At 54.0% G+C, this 23,080-nt stretch overlaps 2 protein-coding genes across 2 annotated transcripts; both read left to right on the plus strand.

The window, feature by feature from the left end:
* The first annotated feature begins 684 nt into the window (after window positions 1-684).
* Window positions 685-8,874, plus strand: LOC122476524 (histone H3.3A). The gene is made up of 4 exons (XM_043569322.1): window positions 685-811; window positions 2,292-2,442; window positions 3,676-3,829; window positions 8,221-8,874. The coding sequence occupies exons 2-4, from the start codon at window positions 2,315-2,317 to the stop codon at window positions 8,347-8,349; spliced, it is 411 nt and encodes a 136-aa protein (XP_043425257.1). The 5' UTR covers window positions 685-811; window positions 2,292-2,314; the 3' UTR covers window positions 8,350-8,874.
* A 3,546-nt stretch (window positions 8,875-12,420) lies between these two features.
* On the plus strand, window positions 12,421-20,916 carry LOC122476435 (proline-rich protein 2-like). Its single transcript, XM_043569080.1, has 3 exons — window positions 12,421-12,465; window positions 17,497-18,050; window positions 20,271-20,916. The coding sequence occupies exons 1-3, from the start codon at window positions 12,421-12,423 to the stop codon at window positions 20,380-20,382; spliced, it is 711 nt and encodes a 236-aa protein (XP_043425015.1). The 3' UTR covers window positions 20,383-20,916.
* Window positions 20,917-23,080: the final 2,164 nt, after the last annotated feature.

Consider the following 23,080-nt stretch of genomic DNA (forward strand, 5'->3'; position numbering starts at 1 on the left):
CCGCGGGGGGCCCCGGGCGGCCGGCGGGGAGGTGCGGGGACCGACAGGCGGGCCGCGCGGCCGCGCATTGTTGTCGCGCTCGCCGAGCACAGCCATCTTGCGTCGGGCGGCCCGGCGCCGCCACCTGCGGGGAAAGTTGCGCGCGGGCGGGCCGTCCGCCCCGGGGCCCCCGCGGCCGCGTAGCACCCCCCCCCCGGGCCGTCTCCCCCCCGCCGCCCCGCCCCCACGCCGCCCGCAGGCCCGGGCGTTCACCGGCCGCGCCCGCCGCCCCTCCCCCACCGCCCCTGGGCGCCCCGACCCCGGGCTCCGGGCGCGGGATGACGTGGGCGCCAGCGGGGTGGGGGGGGGGGAGGAGGGGGCGGCGGGCGGCGGGCGGTGGGGGGGGGAGCCGAGCGCGGGCCCGGGGCCGGGGGCGCGCGGGCCGGCGGGCCGGCGGGCGGCCGGGCGGCCGTCGCGGCGGGAGCCGGCGGCCCTCCGGCACGTCTTTTGTGTTTGTACACACTCGGCGCGAGGCGGCCGCGGGGAGGGAGCGGGCGGCGCGCGGGGGAGGGGCGAGCGCGCGCCAGCGAACGAACGCGCGGGGGGAGGGGCGGGGGCGGGGCGCTGGCGGGGGCCGGGGGCGGGGCCGAGCCTTCCCTCCATTGTGTGTGATTGGCTGGCGCGCGGCGCGGGGGCGGGGCGGCGTGTGTTGGGGGCCAGCCTCGGTGTCAGCCATCTTTCAATTGTGTTCGCAGCCGCCGCCGCGCCGCCGTCGCTCGCTAACGCCAGCGCCGCCTCTAGCTCGCCGAGCTCCAGCCGAAGGAGAAGGGGGGTAAGTTTCCCCGGCCGCCCGCCTCCCCGGGACCGGGCCCCGCTCGCCGCCCGCCGCCGCCCGGGCCCCGGCGCCGCGGGCACGGCCCCCCCCCGGCCCCCCGGGCCCGGCCCGCAAACTTTTTGGCCCAGAAATGGAGGTGAGGAGCGAGTTTCCGCGTCCCCGAGGCGGCGGCGGCGGCGGCTCTCCCCCGTCTCTCGCCGCCTCAGCCCCACAGCAGCAGCCGCCGCGGCGCCGAGCCGCTCTCCCTCCTCCCCGCGCCCCCGGCTCCCCTTTCTTCGGCCAAATCCCGCCCGCCGCCCCTTCCCGGGACCCCAGACCCTCACCACGACCCGCGCGGGCCCCTTCCCTGCCGCCCCCGGGCCCCGGGCCCCGGTTTTCGGGCGGGAAAAGGGGGGAAATCGCCGCCGCTTCGCACCCCGGGCTAACTCGCTTTTTGCTGCCTCCCCACAGTTGTTGCTGAGCTTCACCATCTTGTCTCTCTTCTCTGGTCACCGACCATGTTTTCTCCCCCGTCTCTCTCTGTTCCCCGTTTCGAGAACGGAGGAGAATTTTTTCAGAGAGGGACATTTTTTTTTTTCTCCTTTTTTGGAGAAGCGGAAACTTGATGCATTGGAAATGCAAAAAAAAAAACTTTTGCATTTTGGAGGGCGGCACGTGGCGGGGGATCGGGGCGTTTCGGAGCGGCTTGGGTGCGTCGTGCCCCCGGGAGGAAGGGGCTCCGGGCGCCGATTGTTGGCGTGTGGGTCGGGGCGCTGGGGGCCGCGGCGGGGGCGCGGGGGGCCGGGCCCAAAAGTTTCCGCGGGCCGGCGCGGGCGGCGATCACAGCCCGGCTGCGGGGCGCTCGGCTGCGGCGGAGCCCACGACGGCCGGCCGCGGGACCGGGCTTTGTGGAGAACCGGCCGCCGGGCGCCGCTGTCCCCTCCCGCGTCCCCGGGCGCCGTGTTGTCAACACGCTGTGGAAACGCGACCCCAGGCGTGTTTTCAGAGCTTCGCCCGGGTCCGTCCGCGGCCGGGCGCCCGGCGGTGGGGGGCGCGGGGCCGGGGGGGGGGGGAACCGGAGGCTTTTTGCCGAGATTTGACTCGACCTTTCTGTGTTTTGTGGCTTCGTTCTTTGGACTTGTTTGCGGGTCGGATGTTTGCAGACGTTTCTGATTTCTACTTTAATTAAAGAGAGGGAGGCCGAGGCCGTTAGGGGGGTCTTTTTTGTTTTGCCGTCGGTCTTTTGAGGGATGGTCGGCGTTAGAGGTCCCAATTTCCGAGTCCCACAGTTTGTTTCGAGAAGTCCTGTCTGGGTGGCAGGCGTGATCTGCACCCTGGCGAATTATATAACATGACGGACATTGTCGGGTTTTTTGTTTTGTTTTGTTTTGTGCTGGGCCTAATTTCCAGCCTGGCGGGGGCGGGGGCCGGCAGTGGCAGGAAAACTTGAACGTCTGGGGGGGGTCGTGTGTATGATTTTTGTTTTTGATGCTGGTAGGTAAGTGAGGAGGTCTCAGTACCATGGCTCGTACAAAGCAGACTGCCCGCAAATCGACCGGGGGTAAAGCACCGAGGAAGCAACTGGCTACAAAAGCCGCTCGCAAGAGTGCGCCCTCTACTGGAGGGGTGAAGAAACCTCATCGTTACAGGTATTTTTTTTTTTTTTTTTAAAGAGGAAATAGTGGGATAGAGTCCGTCTACGGAAGCAGCAATTGTAAAATATAATGAAAAGATGTATAACCAGCAGACTTTTTGATCTAGGGAAACCGATGTTTTTCCCCTTTTGAATATTTGCTAATACTTTAAAAACGTGTGCGCGTGTGTGTCCCAAAACATAGTGTTGGGTTTTGTCGGAATGTTTTATTTTGAAGCTACCCAGAGCCCAAAGGAGACCGACTGAATCACCGATGATGTTAATGAGATAGGTTCTCGTTTTATTTAGTTGTTATGTTAGCAACGTGTGTTTTTAAAGTAATAAAGTGCTTTTTAAGTACGTGTGTGAGGATGGACACTCGTTTTTGGCAAAATAATACATTTTGATATCAATTCTATTTTAATAATACTCAAGGTGGGGTGTTTTGTTTGAGTAAAGTTCTCCTTCATTTACTTAAATTGGTGTATTTCCTCGTTAGCAGTCTGGTGTTGAGCTGTCCTCAGCGGTGTTGTTAAGGGCATCTGCCGTTAGAGGGCAGAAGCTGTCTGTACTTAGCCTCTGCAAATGATTTTATAGTTACTCTAAAATAAAAGCTCATAGAGTGGAAGAAATAAGTCAGACTTGAGGTACGTTTTTGTTGACACTTAGTTAAAAAAAAAAAAAGATGCACGAACACTCTGCCCTGTGGAAGGCACACCGCGCCATCAGGAGTATCCAGACTTCATCATTCCTGACGGATGAGCCGTCGTCAAAGTAAACGTGTTCTGGGAAATGGGCCTTGAATATACCTGAGTGTGTTTTTAAATGAAGCCCATTGAGTGGTGTTGGTGTGTCTTTTAGAAGAAGCAAAGCTAGTAATACCAAATTGACAAGAGTCTGAATGTTGACTTTTTATTAGTGGCCTCACGCCCTCCCAAGTAATGATACGCTATTGACGCCCCTGTGTTAAGACGAAGAAAGTGAATGGGACTCGGATAAATGCCCTGCTCAGAATCTCCTTTCATGTTACGCTTTTTGATTTCAAGGAATTGTTCTGTTACTCTCGACAGCTTTGAATATTCAGATCATAAACCGATGAGGGAAATTTTATACCCAAGCTAAAAAACAGAAAACGGGTGGTTTATTTTTTGGAAAATGACTGGGTTTGTTAAAGCTAACCGCTTATCCTCGTATGTTTTTGTGTATGTCCGATAACCATTTGTTTAATGTTGTTTTGTTTTGTGTTAAGGCCTGGTACCGTGGCACTCCGCGAAATTAGACGTTACCAGAAGTCCACTGAACTTCTGATCCGCAAACTTCCTTTCCAGCGTCTGGTGCGAGAAATTGCTCAGGACTTCAAAACAGACCTGCGCTTCCAGAGCGCGGCTATCGGTGCTTTGCAGGTAAAGTGGCGGGTGGGGACGGCTCTGAGAGTCGGCCGTCCTGCTGTGTACCAAGAACACTTCTAAATCTTTCCACGTCTTTGATCAGCACAGCCCGTAAGGTGGGCCATACCTTTGCTTCACCGTTGAGATGTCAGAAAGGTTAGGTTGCTCAAGGTCATACACACCGAAAATGCGACTTGAACCCATTTGGGTGACAGTCCTCATTTGAACCCATCTGGCTCCGAACGGTATACCGTTCGTTCCGGCATACCGTCTTTCAGTTTTTTAAACATTGCGTTGAGAACGGTGTCTCGAGGAAAAAAGAACCCTCTTGTTCGGTCATGGGTGCTGCGGGACATTACAAAGATGTGGGACTAAGGTCTGTGTTGGTCCTCAGCTTTAAGCAGTGATCGCTGGAAAAGGCATGGAGAGTTGGTGTCTTTCTGGATGTGCAGAGGCCACGCGAGAGGGGAGCGCGGTGTCGGTGGGGAGGCTGTGCACTGAGCTGAAGGAAGCACCCAGCTAGCTGGCATGGGCTTGGCCGTAGGGAGAAAGGGTGTGCTTCGAGATCACACCGTACGTGTTAAGGGGCAGGGATGTCAGGACTTGGAGTTGGCCAAAGAGGATTATGATCTCCGATTAAATGGGAAGCACATTGAATTTAATCTCCACACCAGGTGTCAGAACTCTGGGAAGTACGGTCTTAGAGGTGGTTGCATAGCCATAATATTTGTGTCTTGTGCCAGCATTAAAACTGGATTAGGGGTGAGAATATAATTAATACCAATCACTAACGTGTACCCTGTTTTATATTGTGTTTGGCATGTTTTAGATCGGTGTATCTCAGACTACTGCCTCCATGAGAGCAGGGGTTTGGAAGTGACTAAAAGTGCGGATTTCTAGGCACCACAGACGTGAATCAGAATCCCTGGGGGTGCGGGGACCACAGTCCACATACACTCCATTGGAGGATTGTGAGGCTGCTGTTGCCGTGGCAAGCTTTGGCTTTACATGTGAGGGAGATTTGATAGGTGGGTTCTATGCTGAAGTGCGATTGGGTGAGCTGTTTCTATGGTTAGTCTGAACTGGGTTTGATTGGTGGATTCCAGGAGTAGGCATCCATTAAATTCTCAATGAATTGAAATTACTGAAATTTCAAACTACTAAAATCTTCTAGCGCTGGTACTTAAAACTCTTTTTTCTGTTTTAATCGTTGTTTACCGTAAGGTCTCCTTTCATCTATCAGTACAGTTGCAAGTCACATTTTGCCCGCTGTATTTTCCAAGATTGTCAGGCATTTGATACAAAGCTGCTAGTTTTGGTTCCTAGTCCCAGTTAGCCAGGACTGTGCTTAAAGAACCCATTATACTGGGAAGTCCCAACGTGTTCGTGTTAAACGGTCGGTCCGTGGTAGAGCCTTGTAAATGGAGATTACTAAGCAATCTGGGCAAAACACTATTGTCTTTCCAGTTCACATGTAAACTTCATGGTCACTGGCACGAAGGTGTGTGGTTTAGGTTAGCAAGTGTTCCTGTATTGGTTTTGAGCACAATGTTTCCTTCTGCTGCCTGTACTCCAGCAGTTAGATGGCTCTTGTTTGGAAAGAGTAATCTTTGTTACCAGTTTTTTTGTGCACGTGTTTGCTTTCTGTATCCACGCACTTCAGTTCTCTTAAAGACAGGGATGGAGAATTTGCTGGTGGAAATAACAGAAGAGAGCAGTTGAAATAAAATTCAAAAAGTCTTTTTATTTTTGGTTTAGAATCACACAGTTGACAAGTTTCCTAATAGAACTAAATGAGACGGGGAGGTGGTGCGGGGGGGTGAGGGGTAAAGAAATTAGTCTGGGTTTGCCATGCGATACTCAGGAACGGACGGACTTAAAATCTAACCTTTGTCTTTAATGTCTGAGAGTTTGGACTTGAGGTATCCTCGTGTTAAAAATGTAGACATTGGTGTTTCGAAATGGTGGGAGAATCAGACATTGAATATAGTCAACGCATTGTAAATTAACATTTCCTTCTAGTTGTAAGGTATTTTTTCTTTTGCCATTATCTCAAAATTGGTTTGTTGGGCTATAAATTTATGTGGCAGTCTTTCATTCCCATTAGAGCCTTCCCGTTGAGAAGGTTTTAGGATCTGTGTAATAGAATTAGAAATATATGGGTCATGGTCAAATCCCCCGTGGGTATAGAATACTCTCCCAGAGCCGACCAGACATAACCCTATAAAACCAGTAGCCGGGCTCCAAGACAGAAGTGAGAATGGCCACGTGCCATTCGGAGCAGTACCAGGGAGCCCATGGATCATTCTGCTCTTAAATGGTCTCAGAACCACGGGACCTGTTGGCTTGTCCATCTTGCAGCTCACAGTGCTACGTTTTGCAGAAGCATTCTGCATGGGCGTGAGGCCGGGCGAAACAAAATCAAACTGGTGTCTTGCCTGAGGAACGTCAGTCCTATCTGATGTGTGTGGTGAGCCCATCGGAGCCCTACTATGCCTTGGTCTCCACACCTCTCACCTATTCCTTAGAATATTGTAAGAATGAATCCCCGGCTGTTAAGGGCTTTTGCCTTCATTACATCCTTTGGAATGTTTGCATGGAAAAGATGTAAACTTACTTGGGGTTAGATTTAAAAAGCAAACATTTGTTGAACATCTACTCCAAGGCAAGGCGTTGTGAGTAGAAAACAAGACTCTATTATAAAGTTACGTACGTAAGAGGGTGGCTCTGGCTCTGCTGTACGAGGCCAGAGAAGCAGCAGGGAGTCTGGAGGAAGGAGTTCAAGGCTTTGTGCCGCTGGGAGTGGAAGTGCTTGCTTCCTCCTGCTCGGAAAGTCTGAGCTAGGCCTTAGTGGGTAGATAAAACCTGACTCTTAAATGCAGCAGGAGGCTCCTGGGGGGCCCAATCAGCTAAGCGTCTGACTCTTGATTTTAGCTCAGGTCATGATCCCGCGGTTCCTGAGTTCGAGCCCCACATCCATTAGTATAGAGATTCCTTGGGATTCTTTCTCTTTCTCTCTCTCTCTCTCTCTCTCTCTCTCTCTCTCTCTCAAAACTAAATAAACATTAAAAACGCAGAAGAAGAACATTGTAGGGGTTGTAAAATTTAGATGAAACAAATTTTCATAGAAGAGAGACATAAGGCAAAAAAGTTGAAGATCTATAAATGTGAAGGGCGTACTTTTTCATAAGATGATAATGTGAACCAGTTGAATTAATTGTTGCTGCGTTGATGCTTGGGAAAGCAAGTCTCCGTAGTTCTGTTGCAAAATCGCAAGCGAATCTGCCTGTTCTGTCTACATATTTTGTGTTACGTGGCATAAGTGGCTGAAATTGCCCAAGTGTCGGGTGGCATCATTTTTCGCTTTATTGTTACCTAAGGGTTCCAAAATGGAAAATATTTTTTTTATTAGGACAACAACAGCAACTACAGGCATCTTGGTTTTTCTAAGTATCTTGATCAGAGAAGTAACTTTTCTACAGAGAAGGCGACAAGGCCAGACAGCCCCGTCTAATGCTCCTGAGCCACTAAAACAGCTGGGCGGGTGACTGGACTGGTAAAACGGTTTCTGCCTCTCGGAATGAGGAAGCAAATGTGACTTCGGCTAAAGGACTCTTTAGCTTTTCAGACAGCTGTACGGTCTACTAACCTGACTTGCCAAGTGTCCGTGAACAGTTCCCACAGCTGGCGGTTTCTGAGTGGTGATAGAGAGAGGGGCGTGCCTTCAAAGACTCCTCGAGTGTAATGAGAAAAACTGGAGGGATCCATATTAATACGAGAGGGGAAAAGGTCACTGCGGGTTGGGGAGCACAGAGGAAGGTGCGCTTGGAGGGGGCACATCTAGGCCAAACAGGTCCAAGAATGTAAACAACGCCGGCGTGTTGTGCTCTGGGACCCGTGGGCCCCATGTGATAGAACGGAGGTGGAAAAGAAAAGGTTGATGGGGACCATGTGATGGAAGCCAGTTGTCCGCTGTGTTGGATTATTGGCAAGCAAAGGTTCAGGCAGATACTCCGGGGCGAGCGGGATTCGGGATGAGGAGGACGCTGGCGAGGAGACAGGATTAGAGTCTAAGCTGGAGTTCCTGGATTCAATGGGATTCACCGAAGACATTTCGGTGGATAAGAGATCGCGCGTTAACAGGAGAAAAAATCGAAGCTTAGTAATGAAATCGTTTGACTCTTGTGTAATTTGCTGAAGATTTCCAAGCTCGAGCCTTCCGCTTTTCCTAAACTGCCTTTCAGCCTGTCCCCCAGGTTTTAAAACGTACCCGTTTGGTGAACAGGTCAGCGTCTTCTGGAGCGGCTTTTCAGAGGTCCGAAAACCTCATCATCTGAACCGGTACAGACTTCCCCGTGACGGGTGCTAATAACGCCATTGATGCCTTTTTCTTTGCTCCTTTGCAGGAGGCAAGCGAGGCCTACCTGGTGGGCCTCTTCGAAGACACCAACCTGTGTGCTATCCATGCCAAACGTGTAACAATTATGCCAAAAGACATCCAGCTAGCGCGCCGCATACGTGGAGAGCGTGCTTAAGAATCCACTCTGATGGAAAACGTTTCATTCTTTAAAAAAAAAAAAAAAAAATTTCTCTTCTTCCTGTTATTGGTAGTTCTGAACGTTAGATATTTTTTTTCCATGGGGTCAAAAGGTACCGAAGTATATGATTGCAAATGGAAAAATCGGGGACAGAAATCAGGTATTGGCAGTTTTTCCATTTTCATTCGTGTGTGAATTTTTAATATAAATGCGGGGACATAAAGCATTAATGCAAGTCAAAATGTTTCAGTGAACACGTTTCAGCAGTTCAACTTTATAACAATTATAAATAAACCTGTTAAATTTTTCTGGACAATGCCAGCATTTGGATTTTTTTAAAACGAGTAAATTTCTTATTGACGGCAACTAAATGGTGTTTGTAGCATTTTTATCATACGGTAGATTCCATCCATTCACTATACTTTTCTAACTGAGTTGTCCTACATGCAAGTACATGTTTTTAATGTTGTCTGTCTTCTGTGCTGTTCCTGTAAGTTTGCTATTAAAATACATTAAACTGTACCTGCTTTTGGTCTTTATTCTCACCCCTGCCCGTGTAGTTCAGTCACTTGAACCGTTAAGAGTCATTTTAGTGCCAAGCGGTTTGTCACCTCCCGTCTGAGACGAGACCGTTGAGAGACGGAGAAAGGATACGTTTTGTGTGGAAAGGAAGCTGGAGCTGTTGGTTTTCCTCCTGGTTTAAAATTTGCAGAGAGTAAATCTGTTCGTGAAAACCAGATCTTGACCCTTTGGATACGTGGTGCTCCAAACGGGCGAGTCCCCACCCACCCGGCCGAAGCACATGGAAACGGGGAAACCTTCCTGAGGCCTGTCGATTGACAGACCTGCGCCGTCGAACTTTGCTCGGCACGTGTAACGGTAAGTGTGGCTCCGCAGCGAGGGCCCTGGAGGCGCGTCCACCCCGAGGTGACCGGTCAGGCCCCGAGACTTGCTTCCCGGCGCGCTTTCCCTCGGGGAGGGGAGCGCGCGTTCTGCGGCCGGGAACGCGGCCCTGGTGGACGCGCTGGTTCCAACGCCGCAGCGCGTGGAACTGCTCTCGAGTCCGGCGGAACTCGGGCCGAGAACAGTCCGGGAGAACGTTGGGCTGCTGCGCCGCTCGTTCACGGGCTCGCTCTTGACTTCATTTTCATTTTTATTTTTTATGTTGATTTATGTTTGACAGAGACAGAGCATAAGCGGGGGAGGGGCAGAGAGAGAGGGAGACACACATTTCAGAGCCTGCTTCCAGTTTGTTGACATGGGGTCATAGTTTTGTGTTTGTTCTTAAGTAAACTCTCTGCTCCACGTGGGGCTTGAACCCTGAGGTCCGAAGTCACATGCGCCACCGACTGAGCCGGCCCGGCCGCCCCCTAAGAGCCAATTTTTAATGAGCTTCCCCAGTCCGCTTTTGGCAGGCGCGCACAATAGGCCCTCGCCGCCTGTTCGTGGAAACGGACGGGAGAGCGGGCGTCTCTGATGGGGTAGGAGAGGCCGCGCTTTGAGCCGAGTCCCTTAGGATTTGTACTAAACCGTGCTTTACAAAGCTTTAGCTTTGCCAACTAAAAAGCCTGTTTCTGCCTTTCGCATGAAGCGGTCACGGTACCCGTTAACCCATCTTGTTGAGTGAGGAGTCCTTAACTGCTGCGGTCCGGGCACGAACATACAGTAAGTCGCAGGTTATAAGACGGGGCGGTTAGAAGCCGCCCGGGACCGCATAGATGAGGCTGGCGCTCCGCGCACGCTGTGATGGGCTCGTCCCGATATTCCACGGTCTGTCAACATCTGATGTGTTCTATTCCGAGGAGGCGGGGAATTCATTCCTACTTACAAAGGAGGCGATAACTTCGGGAGGATTATTTTTCGTTACCGGTGTGTACGACTCGCACGGTTTTAGTTCGGGGCCGTTACCGGACTCGCGGGTGTGAGTGACCTGCCGGCCCCTTGGTCCCTGGGTTCATGTTCAGTAACAGGCTGGTAATCCTCTCCCCCGCTACGCTTTGGAATCCTTACCTGACAACGCCACCCGGGAAAAGTGCCCAATCGGATTTGCCCCCAAAGTGACGTGGGGGGGCTGCGGCTCAACTCCTCACGCCTGGTTAAGCTCAGTCTTCCACATCTTCAACAAGCTGACCCACTTTGGAAGACCAAAGTAACTTGCCAAAACAGCCAGTTAGCGCCTCTTACGCTTCCAGAAAATATTCCTAAAGTCTTACAGAAGAAAAACCCGACATTACAGCGTAAGATACAAATAATTTTAGGTTCGGTAGGTCTTGGAAAATCAGGGGAATACTTGAACTGGGAGAACTTTGGGGCAGGAATTTGGAGACCGTCTCTTAAGCAAGTGGAGCGAATGTCACCTGGCTGATAGACTTGGGTGAGCAGGTGCCCGAAAGTCCCCAAGTTTCCCCTCCGGTCTGTACAGTCTAAAATCCGAGAGGAAATAAATTCCAATTTGCAGGCTTGACCCCATCAAGGATCTGCTAGATGCTGAGGATGTAAAAGCATAGATGCCTGCAACTCAACAGCCGGGACGGGGTCACCCTTCTCTACCGATGTCCTACCTGAAGAAGCTTGTCCGAGGTCACAGTTCACCCAGACAGGATTTGGTCTCCAGTTGACTCCGTCCAGGGCCTCGCCCTCCCACTGCCACGCTCTGAGCGTTATTTTTGCTGGGAGTGACAGACGTTAGGGAAAGTCTCTGACAGTGGGAACAAGTCAGGAAAAAGGACAAAACTGGGAAGGAGGGGGACAGATGATAGAAATCACAGGAAAACCCTCTGCCTTTTTTTGCCACCTGTTCCGTCTCCAGCAGTCCCCTAAATTCCTCCCTCTCCTTCACCTCCGTAAATCCCACTGACCCTTACTCCAAAAAGGCATCTGAGACTTTGCAGTGACACTCCTGCCCCCTACTCCAAGCTGCCACCTTCCACCCAGACCACGGCAACACCTTATATCTGCACCCCCACCCCTGGCCCTTCACACAGCCTCCGGAGAAATGCTGCTAAAGCCAATCATTTCAGGACGTCCCCAACTTAAAAAAATACCGAATGGTCAGGGTGCCTGGAGGGCTCCGTCGGCTGAGCATCCGACTCTTGATTTCGGCTCAGGTCATGATCTCACGGTTTGTGGGTTCAAGCCCCACGTCAGGCTCTGCACTGACAGTGTAGAGCCTGCTTGGGATTCTCTCCCCTGCCCCGTTCCTCCCCCCCTCCCCTTGTGCTCTCTCTCTCAAAATAAATAAACTTAAATTTTTTAAATTTTGAGAGAGAGAGAGAGTAAGAGCAGGGGAGGAACAGACAGAGAGGGAGACACAGACTCCGAAGCAGCTCCAGGCTCCGAGCTGTCAGCACAGAGCCAGGTGTGGGGCTTGAACTCATGAGTCGTGAGATCATGACCTGAGCCCCCCAGGTGTCCCCCCCCCACACACAATTTTTTTTAAATATCAAATGGTTTCCATTGCACACTGACTACCACCTAAACTCGTTGGCTCACGAGTCCCCATGTGACTTGGCCTTCCAGTCTGTCCACCTGTCGCTTACTAGGCTGCAGCCAAACCCCTGCCCACCTGCCTTTTTGTCACCCCCTTGGCTTTATTGCCTGAGGATGCATCGAAACCTGAAATGCCCTCGTTCGCTTTTTTATTGGCCATGCCCGCTAACACGAGCTGCAAGAACCAGGCTTCGCGAGCTTTCCACGGTAGCCCCAGGGGAGGCACAGAGTAAGCCTGTATGAAAATCGGCCGGAGTCCCGCTGGAGGGACGGGGTGTTGCCGCTTTCCTTCCGATTACAACACTCCTGAGACCTTCACGGACGGGGTGCTGTTGGATCCCCACTGGACCTCATGTCATTCGGTGCGGGGCTCTAAACGAATCAGGACCGGGAGGGTGTACCTTCACCATTGATAAGGGGAGTCAAATCGATAACATTAGTGGCGAAACCCTAGGCCAGAAGCATTCTCCTAAAGTCGTCGTGAACACTTTTCAGCGCTATTAAACGTCTCTTGGAAAGTTCTAGTCAAGGAGAAAATATGTTTTTGAAAAAGGAAATCATTATTTGCAGGACGCCTTCATGGTTCAGAGTTCAGGCTCTGGGGGCGACGGGGTGACTCCGTCGGTGAGGCATCCGACTCCAGCTCAGGTCATGAGCTCGCGGTTTGTGAGTTTGAGCCCCACGTCAGGCTCTGTGCCCACCGTGCGGAGCCTGCTTGGGATTCTGTCTCCTTCTCTCTCTCTGCCCCTCCCCCACTCACTCTGGTGCGCTCTCTCAGGAAATGAATAAACATTAAAAAAAAAATTTTTTTTTCTTTTTTTTTAAATTTTTTTTTTTCAACGTTTATTTATTTTCGGGACAGAGAGAGACAGAGCACGAACGGGGGAGGGGCAGAGAGAGAGGGAGACACAGAATCGGAAACAGGCTCCAGGCTCTGAGCCATCAGCCCAGAGCCCGACGCGGGGCTCGAACTCACAGACAGCGCGAGATCGTGACCTGGCTGAAGTCGGACGCTCAACCGACTGCGCCACCCAGGCGCCCCAAATTTTTTTTTAATTAAAAAGAGTTCAGGCTCTGGAGGGGCGCCTGGCTGGCTCAGAAGAGCACATGACCCTTGATCTCAGCGTCATGAGTTTGAACCCCACCTTGGGTGTGGAGATTACTAAAAAGAAATTTTTTTTGGTAAAGATCTCAGGAGCTGAACTGCCACTCTAAGCCACTCTCCTAGCGGTGTGACTTCGGAAAATTTGCCCAGTCTCCCATGCCTCATTCATGAAGTATGTAGGAAGCACCTACTATGCGCCAGGCGCTGTGGTGGGAATATGGAAGAGAGCAAAACGTCCCCAGTCCTCTTGGGGAAAGTACAGTCTCGTGGGGGAAATAGACGATAGAAGTAAAACACTTTTAAAAAATAAAGTAGGGGCGCCTGGGGGGCTCAGTTGGTTAAGCAACCAACTCTCAGTTTCAGCTCAGGTCACGATCTCACAGTTCTTGGGTTCGAGCCCTTGCATCGGGCCCTGGGTTCTCTCTCCTCCTCTCTGCTCCTCCCCTGCTGTGTCTCTCAAAATAAATAAACATTTAAAAAAAAAAAAAAGACCTGCCTGAAGGAAAGGAGAGCCATTTTATTTTTGAGAGAGCGAGCGAGCAGGGGAGGGGCAGAGAGAGGGAGACACGGGATCTGAAGCAGGCTCCAGGCTCCCAGCCATCAGCACAGAGCCCGACGCGGGGCTCGAACTGAGAGTTGTCCGCTGGAGATTGGCAACACGGAGGTGATCGTGATCTTGACAAAAACAGTCTTGGTGAAACAGAGGGCGCGAGACCCGATGGGAGTGGATTCAAGAAGAGACCGGGGCTTCAGTCAAAATAATCGCACTTGCAGGCGCCTGGCCGGCTGGATGGAAAGCACGACTCTCTCGGGGTGGTGAGTTCGAGCCCCATGTTGAGTGGGCTTAGAGCTGACTTGAAAAAATAAATAAAAAGAGAATCGGAGGAAAGGAATTGGAATCAGCAAGAAGAGGGAACTCCAGAAGTTTTGCTTAAAATGCAGGGAGATGGAAAGTAGCTAAAGAGAAAACAGGACCGCAGGTTGGTTGGCTTGTGTTTTTCTCCCTGTAAGATAAGAGAAATAGAATGATTGCTACTGAGTCTCTTCTATGTGTTGTTGGGGTTGTGAGGATTGTATGAATCAAAACATGGCAAGTGCTTGGAACTCTTTCCGGCACGTAGTAAATGCTCAATAAATATTCACTGCTAGTTTTGTTATAAGATTATTATTTTTTTCCATTTTTTTTAACGTTTATTTATTTTTGAGACAGAGTATGAACGGGGGAGGGTCAGAGAGAGGGAGACACAGAATCTGAAACAGGCTCCAGGCTCTGAGCTGTCAGCACAGAGCCCGACGCGGGGCTCGAACTCACGGACCGCGAGATCATGACCTGAGCCAAAGTCGGCCACCCAACCGACTGAACCACCCAGGCACCCCTAAAATTGTTACTAACAAATAATACTTATCCTGAAAGCCTAAGAGTTTCAATTACAAAATTATTGGGTTTAAAAAAAAAAGAGTTTAATGTTTGTTTATTTTGGAGAGACAGAGAAAGAGACAGAGCATGAGCAGGGGAGGAGCAGAGAGAGAGAGGGAGACCCAGAATCCGAAACAGGCTCCAGGCTCTGAGCTGTCAGCAAGGAGCCCGGCACGGGGCTCGAACTCACAGACCGTGAGATCATGACCTGAGCCAAAGTTGGACTGGACGCTTAACCGCCTGAGCCACCCAGGTGCCCCACAAAATTATCGGTTTTAATGAGATCTCAGTAAGATAGCAGGCTATAAAATACACAAAGGTCAACAGAATTTCTATACATTACCAATAACTAGTTACAAATTTATAATGAAACTAATTGTTGGTTATAAGATCAACATAAAAACTGTAATGTAAAAAATTCTATCTACAATGTCCACTTCTCTATAACACACCAAAAAATAAGCTTAGGAAGTGTGTGAGAATTATTTTTAAAAAATCTTTTTTGAAGACCATAGAAAAGATCTGACTACATCAAGAAAGATGTATGTTCCTTGATGGAAATGCTCAATACTGTAAAGATTTTAGATTCTTCCACACTGAGACAATCTCAACAAAATTTCTAACAAGATTTTTAATGGAACTTGGCGCTAATTCTGAGTTCATCCGGGAGAGAAAATATGCATGCAAGAATTAAGAAACTTTAGGGGCGCCCGGGGGGCTCCGTCAGTTAAGCATCGACTTCGGCTCAGGTCATGATCTCACGGTTCATGAGTTCGAGCCCGGCGTCGGGCTCTGCACTGACAGCTCGGAGCCTGGAGCCTGGAGCCTGCTTTGGATTCTGGGTCTCCCTCTCTCTCTGCCCCTCCCCTGCTCACACTCTGTCTCTCTCTCAAATAAAGATAAAAAAAAATTGAAGAAAAAAAAAGAAATTTTGGAAACTTCCTTGAAACAAACGTCAAAGTATATTATAAAGCTATAAGATGTAAAACTAATACCTGCAGAAGGTAAGCAAATAGATCAATGGAACTAAAGAGTCAAGAAACAGAACCCAGACTGTGTGGGAATGCAATATATAATAGTGTTAAAAACTTGGATAAGAGGGGCGCGGCTGGCTCCATCCGTGGAGTGTGCAACTCTTGATCTTGGGGTTGTAGGTTCGAGCCCCACCTTGGGTGTAGAGATTACTCAAAATAAAATAAAATCTTAGAAGAGGAAGAAGAAAAAGAAAACTTGGCTAAAGGTGACCCGTCGAGTTTTTAAAGCGAAAGAGAATTGCACTATTCACGAGAGAGCATGTGTTTTGTTTTGGGTTTTTTTTTTACTTTTTTTAATGTTTATTTATTTTTGAGAGACAGAGACAGAGCATGAGTGGGGGAGCAGCAGAGAGGGAGACACAATCTGAAGCAGGCTCCAGGCTCCGAGCCGTCAGCACAGAGCCCGAGGCGGGGCTCGAACTCACCCACCGTGAGATCGTGACCTGAGCGGAAGTCGGATGTTTAACCGACTGAGCCACCCAGGCGCCCCTCTTCACATGTTTTAATACGCTTCCCCAACATCTCCGCAATAAACCTACAAATGGCAGCACTGTTTTGTATAACCGAGACATCTGAACAACCCAAATGTCTATCAGTGGAGAAATGGCTAAATAAAATTTTATGGAGTGATACTAAGAAGTACCGTGTAGCCATTACACAGAACGAGGCAGAGAAACCTATAGATGCTGACGTGGGAAAAGGTCCAAGCTCTACAGTGACACAGAACAAGCACACTGCGGGTAGTAGGTTTCTTTCTAGGAGTTTAACAACAAAGGCAGTGAACACACCCCCCCAGAACCTCAGTAGGTACGTGCGTGGAGATGGCCATATTACACACACATATTACAGGCCCGGGCCTGGAAAGGTCTGGACACGCCCGCCGGGCGGCTCACCGCCCCAGCCCCAGGGGGACCTTGGGACAGGGCAACCACTCGCTCAGGAGCAAGGCCTCAGACGCCGCCGCCCAACTTGTCACAGCGGCGGGAAGGACGTACGGAGCGCCGAACACCTGCTCGCCCTAACCGCGCCTGGCTCTCCCGGGGACCTTCGGGCCCGAGCGCCACCGTGTGCGCCGCAGAGATGGCAGAACCCGGGCTCAGAGCGTCCCCACCTCCCCAGCCCCGCCCGGTCCGCGTCTCCGTCGCGTCCCTGGTTCCGCTTCGCGGGAGCCGTCGTGTCTGGACCCCCGGGTGGCATCCTTTTGCTGTCAGCAACGCGTGCACTGCGGCACCGGCAGGCGGCCTAGCCCATACCCGCGGGCGGGACACGTAACCTCCACCAGCCTCAGTTTACCAGTCCGAAACACAGGGACCACGGGGACAGGCACGAGGAGATTTCATGGGGCTTATTAGGAGTGAGCCTCTTTTTTTTTTTTTTTTTTTTTAAGTCTCTTTCTTTCTTTTGAGGAATCTCCACCCGCAAGGCGGGGCGCGAACTCACCACCCCACCGGGAGATCAGGACTCCCACGCTCCACCCACCGATCCAGCCGGGCGCCCAGGACCGAGCATTTTTAAGACGTAAAAGACACGTGGTACAAGAAATCCTGGGGTTCCGGACGGCACCTCTTTGGGTTTGCGTCGTGAGCGGATGAAATCGTGGAGAGGGTGCCGGCGGGGCCCGAAGCGGAGGGCGGCCGTGCGGGGTGCGTACACGACACGACAGGACGCGCGACAAGGGCTCCGCGCAGCCAGGGTCCCCGGGGTCCCGTCCACCCCCGCTCGGGGACGCCGGCCCTCCACGCCCTCCAGCCCCGCACATCGCCCCCACGTTCGCAGGGCGCACCGGGGGCTCTTCCCCGTCTGAGCGCTTCTGCAACCGTCTCCCGACCTCTGCTTGCGGCCTCCGCTCCCCTGCTCTGCCCACCCCCCCGCCTTCCTCTTTCCTCCCCTCTCCTGCGGACTTCCCTCTCCTGCCCTCCCCTCTCCTCCCCTTCCCTGCCCTCCCCTCCGCTCCCCAGCCCTCCCCTGCGGCCGCCCCTCCACTCCCTGGCCACCTCCCCTGCTTTCATCTCCCCTGCTCTCTCCTCCCCTCCCCTGTGGTCTCCCCTCCCCCCTCTTCCCCTCCCTCAGGCGTCCCGGAGACCGCCCCACCGAGCTAGCAGAGCGGGCCAGCCCCCGCCTTCCTCCAGGCCCCCTCGCCTCTCCCCCGCACTCCGCGGGCTGCAGCGGCCGTCCCCAGACCACGCCCCTCGGGGTCCACGCCCCTCGGGATCCCGCCGCGCCCTCCCGGACCACGCCCTCCAGCTTCCGGGGCGTCCTCGGGCCCCTCCCAAGCGCAGCTCCCGAGACCACGCCCCTGGAGAGTCTCGCCGCGCCCTCTCAGACCACGCCCTCCGAGACCACGCCCCCGCGCTCCCGCCGGGTCCCAGGCCACGCCCCTGATCACGCCTCTCCGCGTCCAGGCCGCTGCGCGCCCGCCTAGCGCTCCGCCCTGCAGCACGCCCCGCGCGAGTCTCCCCCGCGACCGTTGGCCTCGGCCGCCCGGAGCTGGACGCGGGCTCGCTGTCCCCGCAGCCCCTCCGGCCACAGGTTCGGGACCCCGGCCCGCGAGCTGCAGCCGCGGCCCTGAGAATGCCGCGCCTCCTGCCGAGGGCGCCCGGCACGCGGCCCCTCGGAAGACAAAGCTGCTTAGTGCTCGCCGCGTCCCGAGCAGGTGGGAGAGAATGATCTCTTCGGCGGCGGCGGAGCCCCCAGCTTGCTCCGGGTTCGGCTTCGTCATTCGCGAGGCCGCGGTCTCGGGCTCAGCCTCTGCTAGGAGCTGGGACAGAGGATGACCCGGCGGCCCCCAGGTCCCCGGTCGGGAGAAGGCTCGTCCTACGGGGACACGCGGGAGGGAAGGGGCTGGGACTGAGCGCTTGGCCAGGGTGTCATTCCCGACCGCCTCGACGGTGAGCAGGGCTTACACGGGTCAGGACCAGAGAGAAACACCCGGCCGCGCTCGGGCTCAGGATCAGATTTCACTTAGGAACCAGGCTTGCGGAGTTGCGGCAAAGAGGTCGGTTAGGAGGTCACCCCAAGGCCTGCGGAGCTGCCCCTGGGGAGGAGGGAATCCCAAGTCCTGGAGAAGCCAAGTCTTGGGGACAGGGAAGGTGGACGGGTATATAGGTGGCCTTCCGCAGTCCCACGGTGGAAACTCCCAAGGGCAAGGGCGCCTTAAAGGCTCAGCTCCCATTGCCTGGGGAGAGGGCGTGGGGAGGCCGGAGGAAGGGACCCCAGCACAAGCATCACCTGCAAGGCAGCCTTGCCCAGAGGTCTTAACAGGACCATTTTATACATCAGAGACTGCCTCCCCGCCCCCCAACCAGACAGAATCAAGCTATTTTTCCAAGGAGAGGGCACATCCAGCCAGAAGGTGCTTCCTCCCTCTGGGGATCTCAGCCCAGGATCTCCCCAGAGCTTCCCTCCCTTCCCCTCTGCAGGGGGTGGGGGCGGGGGGGGGGGCACCAAGGAAGTATTTCCCACTCTGGGGGGAGTAAAGAACAATGGCTGAGACCCAGATTTCCGGAGACCCAGGAACCTAATGTTGAAAATGGTTGACAAACCCCTTTCAGGGGGAGATTTGGCCTCGTATTCGGGGTGAACAGAGATGTTCTCGAATATCTTCTCCACCACGAGCCAAGCACCGTGCTAAGCTTTCACGCTGCCCTCACAGCCACCCTCCCCCCCCCCGGAAATAAGCGTTGTCCCCCCTGTTTCAGAGACAGGGACACTGAAGCTGCCGGTGGTGAGATGACAGGCCCCAATCACACAGCCATTAAGGGGCAGAGTCAGAATTGCAAAGCAACCTTGACCGCCTTCAATTTGGGCTGGAGAATGACTCCAGATACGGTACCTAGGAAAGGTGTGAAATGCTCGGTAGGTTTTGTGAGGCCGCTGAGGACGGACACGGACCCACTCTCAGGTCCGGTGAGCGGTGGCTTTCCGGCTGGACCGATGGGGACCATACCTGGGCGTCTCTGCCCCGGCCCGGGTCCGAACCTCCTGCTTTCCTGCTGCCCCAGCAGGCTCCACTGGGAGCACTGGGCAGGAGGCCAAGGGGACTCCTCCCCCGTGGGCCTCCCGTGTTCCTTCTTGGGCCTCCAGGTCCCGGGCATGCCACCCCCAGTCTGAAGTGTTCAACCCGGTTCGTAGTCTGTCTGGCCTCCTCGTCACACGGCCGCATCCCCAGAGACATTAGCCCCGCGTGGACGGGGCCCCTTTCGGGAGCCCACCCCCCAGCCGAGGCTCAGCGCCCACAGAGCAGCGCCCTCTCGGAGGTCCCTGTGTGAGAAGTTTCCACACTCTCCTAATTCCTGCAGCCCTGGGAGGCTGGCCTTTTCCAGCAGTCGCTGCCTTCATGAGGCCTCACGGTTTTCTCCTTACCTTTCGGTTACTAGCTAACGAGTTTTTCTTACGTGCTTAACACTCCTGTGGTTTTGTTTTTTTAATTTTTTAATGTTTATTTATTTTTGAGACAGAGAGAGACAGAGCATGAACAGGGGAGGGGCAGAGAGAGAGAGGGAGACCCAGAATCCCAAGCAGGCTCCAGGCTCCGAGCTGTCAGCGCAGAGCCCGATGCGGGGCTCGAGCTCACGGACCGCGAGATCGTGACCTGAGCCAAAGTCGGGTGCTTAACCCATGGAGCGCCCCCCAGGCATCCCAAGACTCCTTTAAAATAAATGTCCATTGTGACACATGGGTGGCTTCTGTCTCGGGACCAGGCGTGGGGTGTCCGGGGCTCTCCCGCCCCCTCCTGCCCAGGCCCGAGTTTTGTGGCCGCGGGAGGGACAGCACGACACAGTGGGCTCTGATTCAGAGCCTCCGCTGGAGCCCGGAAGCCAGGAACCCTTCCACAGCTTCCGCTGGAACCCTTCAATGTGGTGTCTCCCCACAGGCCCCGCAACTGGGTCAGTCTATCAGGCCAGCTGCTTCTGAGTGATGAGTGTGTGGTGAAACCAGTTAATTCCAGGGACATCGGCCCCTTTGCTGCTGCGCTTCGGATGTGAAGCGACTTCCTTGATCGGAAGCAGTGTCGCGTGGAAGGTTAGGATATGAGCGAGGCAGGCCCGTGCGTGGTGGTGCCGGGGGACCCCTTCCGGGTGGGAAGGACAGTTCCGTGTCCAGGATCTGGGTAGAATCCGCGGGGGACAAATCTCTGCCCCTTCCACGAGGGGAAGGGACCGGCGTCATCAGCCTGCTGCTAGGAGGCCGGCCAGGCCCCGCGTGGTTGGTCTCTGCCGCTGGCAAAGGGACAGCAGGTGGCCCCGTCGGCACTGGGGAGGGGAGGCCACGCAGAGCCCCACACCTGCCACCACAGCCGCTCGGTTGCCTCGTCCCTGGGACAAGACGCTGACTGATGCCCAGAGGACGAGTTTCCTCACCCGTCAGGAGCCTCTTCGGCAGTGGATACCCTCCAGGGGGCAGTCGCGTGGGACACAGGTACCCTGACATGCCTTGTGCGTTTGGAGAGACCCGTCGGGTCCTTCCCCCGGCCTCCTTGTCACCAGTGCCCACCATAGTCCCTCCCTCCCTTCCCCGCCCCCCCCAGCGGACCTGTGCGGATCCACACTTCTGGCCGTCTCTCAGTCCAGACAAATGTGCCTCGGAGCGCTGTCCCCGGGGCAGGATCCCCGTCACCGCCGTCCGCCAGGGCTTCCCCGGACGAGGGCTGGAGGGCTGCCGCTGTCCCCTTGCTGCCCATTCCTGCGGAACCATCCGTAAACTACACCCGAATTCTTTCCCTCTCAGCTGATTACAGGAATTTTCTTTTCTTTTCTTTTCTTTTCTTTTCTTTTCTTTTCTTTTTTCTCTTCTTTTCTTTTCTTTTAAGTTTATTTATTTTGAAGGAGAGAAAGAGAGAGAGAAACCCAGGCAGGCTCTGCGCCATCAGCACAGAGCCTGATGTGAGGCTCGAACCCACGAACTGTGAGATCATGACCTGAGCCGAGATCGAGAGTCAGATGCTCAACCGACTGAGCCTCCCCACCCCACCCCTCCCCAAGGCGCCCCCAGGCCCGAGGATTATCGGATCTGCTATCACCGGGTCCAAACAGAAGAGGACCTTGCCCCGCCCCCTGCCCTGGCCGCAGAACCTTCTCGCTTGCTCCGGTCCTCACTCGAAACTCTCGCCTCCTGTATATCTTTACAACGACCCCCAATTTTTTACCTGCATGATCGCAACCTCACCCTTAGCAGTGGCGTCTGGGATGGACTGATTGTATTTCTCCTTGTGTGTAAGTAAAACAAATACTTGATTGAAAATAAGAACTTTCCATCTGAACGCTCCCTGAAATACCCAGGGCCCTGCAGTCCCCCCTGGGGACACGCTCGCAGGGGCGAGGGGGGGCAGGACGGGCACAGCTGTTTGACCGCACTTTTCAGTTCTTGTTTCTTGGAACCAGCTGAAATCTGACTCTGAGCCCTTGGCCACCAAGGTGGGCAGAACTTTGATTTCGGCTGTTATGGCAGATGGGCCACCCTAGGTTCTTCTAGAACTAATGCCAGTCCCACATCGGGGGAGGGAGGGTCTACTTACCATCCCCCTGAACCTGGATGGACCCACGGCTCCCCTGTAGTCAGCGGAAAGCCACGGAAGTGACTCTGTGCCACGGACAGTGACGCCAGGTGCACCTTGTGAGAGCCCGAGGCACCGGGTAGGCAATCTGACGCCCCTGAAGTGACCAGGCCCCAGGAGAGCCCTCTTCTGGGACCAGGCGTAAGCGACAGAGGCTTACGGGACCCAGGTCACCCCCAGCCCGGAGCCCCAGCCATCTCGGGGTAAAAACAAGCGGCCTCACTGTGGGTTTGTTCTAAAAAAATTCTTTTTTAATTTAACGTTTATTTTTGAGAGAGACAGAGACAGAGCGTGAGCAGGGGAGGGACAGAGAAGGAGACAAAGAATCCGAAGCAGGCTCCAGGCTCTGAGCCATCAGCACAGAGCCGGCCGCGGGGCTCAAACTCAAACCGTGGGTTTGTTTTTTTCTTTTTGAAAACTCCCGCCCCGCAGGAACCATCTGCCTTCAAGACAAATGGTTGTTTTGTGCCACCAAGTTTGGGGGGTTTCTTACACGGCAGTAGGTGTGGGAGACCCTTCCCGGTGGCCTTCTTTAGGTGACCGTGGGGTCTCTCCCTCAGGACCCATTGTCCCCTCGCCCCCAGCGGAAAGCTGCCTTGTGTCCAGGCTCTGGAGGTGGACATCGAGGCTCGGGGCCAACGTTGCCCACACAGTCCCCACGTCGGCACAGTCTCGGGCTCGGGGCAGGGGCCTGTGTGACTCATTTGGAGCCAATGACAGTGGAGAGGATATTTGATGGGAACTTTTGCATTTCAGATTTTATTTTTAAGTAATCTCCACGCGCAGCGTGGGGCTCAAACTCACAACCCCGAGACCAAGAGTCGCACGCTCCACCCACCCGGCCAGCCAGGCGCCCCCGATGGGACCTTCTGAGAAAACAATGAGGATTTCTCCCTCTTTGGAGACAGATTCCACAGGTGCCCCCCCACACGTACACAGCCCCCCACCCCACGGCCAAAGAAGAGGCGCTGACGAATTCGCCTTGACCATGAGAGGGAGCCAGCTTTCGGAGGAAAGTTACGAGTGTCGAAACCAGATTCGAGGCAGAAAACAGCAACAGCAACAAACCGGGCCCCAAAAGGGAGAGCTGCGCCCCTAAATCAAACCCAGCCTGAAGCTGTCTCTAAGTG

Source organism: Prionailurus bengalensis, chromosome E4 (assembly GCF_016509475.1).
Source record: "Prionailurus bengalensis isolate Pbe53 chromosome E4, Fcat_Pben_1.1_paternal_pri, whole genome shotgun sequence".
Lineage (NCBI taxonomy): Eukaryota > Metazoa > Chordata > Mammalia > Carnivora > Felidae > Prionailurus > Prionailurus bengalensis.